This window comes from Poecilia latipinna, unplaced genomic scaffold (genome assembly GCF_001443285.1).
Source record: "Poecilia latipinna isolate Pla-1442-1.1 unplaced genomic scaffold, P_latipinna-1.0 Scaffold12, whole genome shotgun sequence".
Classification (NCBI taxonomy): domain Eukaryota; kingdom Metazoa; phylum Chordata; class Actinopteri; order Cyprinodontiformes; family Poeciliidae; genus Poecilia; species Poecilia latipinna.
The window spans coordinates 270,295-276,463 of NW_015112628.1; the positions used below are offsets into that span (position 1 = coordinate 270,295).

Sequence of the window (6,169 nt, forward strand, 5' to 3'; positions counted from 1 at the left end):
TTTGAGGGCCCATTTCAGGGCAAATTTTCCTTTTTTTTTTTTTTTTTTTTTTTTTTTTTTTTTTTTGCCAATTTTCTGATTTTTCTACTAAGGTCTAATTGTTTAACACATCAAGGGAAAAACAAATGTGCTTTAGTAACTTTTTTCAGAGGAAATAACTGAATCCAACAGAAAATAAAGGAATTAAAATATTACAATAATATGCATAAAACATTTGTCTGTAACCTTTATGTGATTTTTATTAAAACTTTTTTAAAAAAATAGTCCATGCTGTTGGTTGATGTGTAGAACCAAAATAATTGCAGATTTTTTAAGGAATTGATGAGTAGCAATAACATATATGTAATTTTACTCAGGGGAAATAACTGGTGCATCTCTACCAATCACATGTGGAAATATTCATTTACTTTCTCGTTGTATGTATATGTGTGTGTGTGTGTGTGTGTGTGTGTGTGTGTGTGTGTGTGTGTGTGTGTGTGGCAGGGTGAAAAACAAGAGTGTATCCATCCTGCTAAATAGCCGGTGCTGCCACATTCCGGGATTGTGCAGAGATCAGACCCAGCAGATATATGCAGGTCAACACTGACTTTTACATACTAGCATCGTTTCCTCGCTGCCTCCGTGCCCTGACGGAAATAGATTAAAGCCGATTAGAAGACATGATGATACACAAACCACAGCGAGGAGCCACTCCGACCCACACACCGGAGATGTGTGAAGGCTTCGCTGTTCCAAAGTTGTCAACTTCAGAGATCCCACCCTGCTAACTAGCATATGAATCTATGCTAAGCTAACATTCCCAGTTCCAGCTTTAGTAACTAAACTAGTTAACCAGGCACCAGAGAACCGAAGCTTTGCTCTGCTGGTTTTGTTGGTTCAGATGTAAAATAAATAAATAAATAAATAAAATACTAATAATTATAAGCTCGTAAATGTACGAAACTGCTGTTTACAGTAGTTATGTCGCGATACATATCCCACCTACTCATAAAAGCATAACAAAAGAGCCGAGCGCTTTTAGCCACTGTCTCCTTTAGCCCAAACTATCAGATAAATCTGAGCACTTTTCATCCACCTGGACTCCGGCGAGCGGAGCTAGCAGGAGGCTGGTCGCCTTCCAACAACACTGTCGATTTAACGGCTGACGTATGATGCTGGTATTTAAAAATAACACTAATTAGCAATAAATTCTGAATAAATACTTACCGCGAGATATTTGCACAGTGCGAAAGTTTTGATGCAGCCTGATGGAGCGAGGCCTGCCCTCCGGTTGGCAGTGACGTAATCGGGGGGAACGAGGGTGGGGCGCAGTGGATGCTGGGATACTGTCACACACTACACTACACACCATGTTATCTGTCGCTCTGCCTCTCCCTCTCGCTTTCTTTCTTTCTCTCTCCCACACGCATAACTTCATACTTCTGCCTTTATTAGGACTTTGTATTGACTTTCATTCATTTTAGTCACCACATTTATCCCCAACCCAAACAATAAACATTACAAGTAAATTCATAGCCATGCCTTTAGCAAAAACATAAATAACCCCATATCTCAACACATAACCACTAATGCTAAAAAATAAAATAAAATAAAATAGTTTGTGTTGACTACGCCTCCAAATATTGAATTAACATTAACAGCCTTGTTCAGCTTGAAACTTTTCTCTTCTCAGTGGAGGATGGTTATTTACAGCTCAGGTAATTTCTGGTAAGCTTTATAGCGTCGAACTGGCGCATTACATATGTCACAATTAAACATTAGCGATTGGGTAAAATTTTAAACTTTAAACAGAGTCCATGCCTCCAGCAAGCAATCGTTTCTCAGTAGCCCAGAGACCAGACCTTCTTTATTAAACCAAGCATAGAAATGGCTAGTTTTTACCAGGCTACCTACAAAACTTAAGTGTAACCTAAAAGTGGATGCAAAAGTATCTGTAAACAACATTTTCTCTATTCTTGCCACTCATTCTCAATTGGATTCAGATGTGGACTTTGACCAGGACAACACATGAATATACTTGGATCTAATCATTGTGTTCCATCATCCTGCTGGAAGGTGAAGCTCTGCTCCTGTTTGAAGTCTTTTCCAGCTTCTTACAGGTGAAATAGATAAAAATAAAAATCATCTGCAAAAAAAAGTCTGTTTCATGTCTCATTTACAATAATTCACAATGTTGATTTATAAAAAGATCAATTAAAGTTGATTTGTCTGGGTACCTCAGATTTGGCCTGGTAGGCCTGAAAAAGTCATTTGGTATGTAAATGTTTAGTTTTAAAGACAATAAATTAATCTCTGACATATTATTTCTCTCATCAAACTTTTAAATGTGAAGTCATTGTTTTAATATCAACATGAGTAATAAAACAAGTTATGGAATCAGGTTGTACATTAAAAAAATTAAAGGCAACAAGAAAAAAATACTGAAACTGAAAGAAAGAAATGTGAATAATGTGAGTTTTTTTTATATACAAAAGTTGATACAGAAAACTTTACTCTGATCGTAAGTATGGTTAACCTCCACTGCAGTATTGCGCTCCGGCCACTGGGTGGCAGTAGCGCACCAGATGCAGCATGAAGGGTGCACTTTTGTTACCTCCACGCAGCTGGTGCTGTAAAAAAAAATCACGTGATTTATCATGAAATAATCCATGTGCTACATGATGCCTACATGACAGGATGATTTCACATTTTGACAAATACTGCTACAGTCCAAACGTACAAAATACATTTCATTACAAGTCACTTTTGCAGACCAATAAAAAAAAAAACAGATTTACTTTCAAAGCTGTCCCAACCAGAAGCTGCACAGTAAAAGCAAGAACCTTAGCCCTGCTGCTGACTCGTTTCTGTGTCATTTTCACAGCTCTCTCTGTCTGTCTCTCTCTCTTGTCTAACAGAAATCTGCTGTGAAGCTTTGTGGGATGAGGAAGTGCCTGTGCAGCACTTTGACCCGCAGCCCTTCGTCAGTCTGTCTGGGCAACACTTCAGACTCTCGGCAGCACACACTGAGTCAGTCCTTGCTCACCAGGAGCAGAGGGTTCACTTTGAAATCCTCCACAGGGCTCTTTATTCTCATCGCCATGCGTTTTTTCTTAAGATCTCTCTGTTTCGAAATGGAGTTAAGAAAGAGCTTGTACGGCTCCGTTTCGGTAAAGCGTGGGAAGGAGCAGTTCTCCATCAGGATGAAGATTTTCCTCTCTGCCATGGCGAAGCAGGACGACCCCGGCTCTTCCAGACTCTGTCTGATCGTTTCTCTCGTATAGGAATCCAGATTCACCTGCAGAAACAGCACAACAGTTACATAAAGCTGCAGAAACTGCAAAAGATGTCTCACTTCACTTTGTGCTTACAATGCATGACCTTTTACCAACCAGTATTTTATGAGCATTTAATGTGACAGACCAACACAAAATTTCCAACACAATTTTGTTTGATTCTCATCTCCCTTCAGTGGAGTTTCTCCCATTGAGTTTTGCAACCAATCAGCGAACAGAAGAATTTCCAAAAATCTTCATAGTGTCAGTTGGATTATTTTATGCCCAATCTACAGGGCTGGTATGAGTACACCTTAAGAGTAACATTTAATTAGGGGTTTCTTTACTTTCATTTTTTTACTCTTTCAATAATTAATTACCACCCTTTACTTTAATCCATCCAGTCTTTAATCCATCCAATGTCTTCAGAGATCACTAATTAGCATAGTTTAACCTCCCGATGTTCTATGAAGGCCTCAGAGGTTTGTTAGAGAACATCATGGCAATGTAACAGCCCATTACTTTGCCATTACTAATGGGAAAGTTTAAAGCAGTAGTTCAAAACAGTATCCACCAACTCTGAATGGAATGAGGACAGCACAACTTCAAACCTACTAAGACATGGCCGTCCAACGAAAAGGTAAAGCTGGCCAAGGAAAACATTAATCAGAGAAGCAGCAACTCTGAAGGAGCTGCAGAAATCCACACACAGCTTATCACAAAGAAAGTAGGAGATACACGGAACAAATAGAAGATGGTTGAACAAAACCAAAATTGGACGCCTAGAAAGGAAACCTGTAAAAGGCTGAAAAGTCCCAACAGGTTGGTTGACATCCAAAGCTGCTTGAGAACCAATAAGACTAGCAGTTTTAATTCCAGCTAAAGGTGATGCTACAAAGTACCGACCCTCACATCGACATGCCACAGTTTTCAGAATTTTATTTGGAAAAAGAAATGGAAAATTATGAATAATTTTAGCCATGATTGACTATTGAATGTAACCCAAGTAAACAATGTTGATCTTTGTTGTACCTTTAGCTAACTAAAACTTAAAAGTTAACTATACATTTGGTTGCATGAGTCCACATCAGATGAACTATCCTCACCTGTTTGGGGGATCCCTCCCTGATGAACTCTTCATAAATACTCGCCGCTATCTGCGTCCGCTCCTCCAGACAGTCAAACGACCGATACTCCTTACAGGCGAGCCAGAATTCCAGGTTTTCCTCACAGAACTCCAACTTTAGGAAATCCCGAAATGCACTCCGCCCGCCTTTTTACAGAAAAGAACATAGCTGCATTATGAAGATGGCAGTAGCCAACCATGACATTGGTTCTGAACTGCCTGAAAGCAGAAGGAAATTACTTTTCTGGGAAAGGACCGTCTCAAGAGAGTCTCCCCACGGGTTTGTTTCATCCGTTTCCTGTCTGCAAAAAAGGAGAGAGAGGGGCGTTTATTTTGAATGTGTGCCCATTTTACAGAAAAGCAGCATTACACAATAATAGTAAAAAAAAAAAAAACAAACAAAAAAAGGCAAAACAACAGCAGATCTGCATCAATGGTAATGGATTTATGGAAATCTCAATGTAATATGTCCAAATCAGAGTTTTCCTAGGTGCCTAGCACAAATTACAAAATGTTTACCAACAAATTGAAATCTTGAAATTGAACATTTTTGGTACAACGTAATGTACATAATAGTAAAAAGGAGCAGAAACATTCAGTAACTTTTTATTCAAAAGCAGGCTTGATCACATCTATCTTGCACACTTAGTGTTTTTGAATGAAGAGTGACTCAAAACCAGTTCTTACTGCTCCTTGTAAGATTTTTAACCCCAAAGTCTTTATTTGCAATATTTGTTGTAAGTAAAACAAAAAAAAAATAAAAAAAATTGTGGCCCGTTCAGTTTGAAAATTGTTTCTCACATGCTAAAAGTTTTGTGTCCTATCTACCGGTATTCTGGTTCTGCAAAGGTCTTCAAGTTTGAATTTGTTTTAAAATCTGAAAGTAGAAATAAAATAGTTTCTTTTCTAACTTACAACAAATTTCAAATAGTAAATATATTACAAATCAAAATAATAAAAAAAATCTCATTTTAACATTTGCAGCTGTAAACAAGTTTTATTTTAGCTGGACTGTGGACAAAAATAACCACGCAAGAGTATGAAGGCGCAATAATCAGCCTTAAAGCGCTCCAAGTAAAATGCACTTACATTTTCATCGTGTCCTTCACGGCTGCTTTAGACTTCTTTAGAAATCCATACATTGTTGAACTGAATTACCTCAGAAGTGAACGATCCTCAGGGTGTGCATGATGCGGCTCAGTCCTCTGAAGAATCACTCCAACATCCTGTCAGATCTCGGATCTTTATCGCTCCCCAAAGGATCCCTACTTTCAGTCCGCTGACTGAGTAACTAGACCCAGAGCATCGTGCAAGCGCATGTCTTGTTAGATTATTGGTTTCAGCATGATATCCCTTTGTTACCTGCCTTGAAGGAGCCACATGAATGCATGGAACTAAGCATCTGCTCTTTCTTGTGGTTTAATTTTAGAACACACCTTGTCACACACCCACCACACTCCTCATTGTCACAAACATAATCTGGTTGATAGGCATCTGTGTCAATTGACTTACCTTTCAGGTCTGTGCTATTTTTAGTGTCAGGTTGCATTTTTTCTCGAAATTCCACCAGCCTCTTTCAGTTTTTTTTTTGTATTTTTTGTTTTTCTTATGTCAAACAATTTCAAAGAATTGAATTTGAGTTGCTTCAGACATCCGCTCGCTATCACGCAAGACTGGGCATTTTGTATTCTCATTTTGTGCTGGTGGTGGATCATAGCCAGGTTTTAAACAGACATTCAAAATGTCCGAGGCCGTTAGCTTGTGTGGAAATGTGGCCCTTATGTGCTTT

At 38.6% G+C, this 6,169-nt stretch overlaps 2 protein-coding genes across 2 annotated transcripts in view; both read right to left on the minus strand.

Annotated features, from left to right (window-relative positions):
- ro60 (Ro60, Y RNA binding protein) overlaps positions 1 to 1,325 on the minus strand; it is a 17,111-nt gene extending 15,786 nt beyond the window's left edge. The window contains exon 1 of the mRNA XM_015030434.1: positions 1,207 to 1,325. The gene's annotated coding sequence lies outside the window, so the exon portion shown is untranslated. The remainder of the gene's footprint in view (positions 1 to 1,206) is intronic.
- Positions 1,326 to 2,129: 804 nt separating this feature from the next.
- LOC106946375 (regulator of G-protein signaling 21-like) lies at positions 2,130 to 5,911 on the minus strand. Its single transcript, XM_015030654.1, has 4 exons — positions 5,470 to 5,911; positions 4,621 to 4,682; positions 4,361 to 4,527; positions 2,130 to 3,277 (listed from the first exon to the last, which is right to left on the minus strand). Exons 1-4 carry the CDS (start codon positions 5,520 to 5,522, stop codon positions 3,011 to 3,013), a joined length of 549 nt encoding a protein of 182 aa, XP_014886140.1. The 5' UTR covers positions 5,523 to 5,911; the 3' UTR covers positions 2,130 to 3,010.
- Between the last annotated feature and the right edge of the window lie 258 nt (positions 5,912 to 6,169).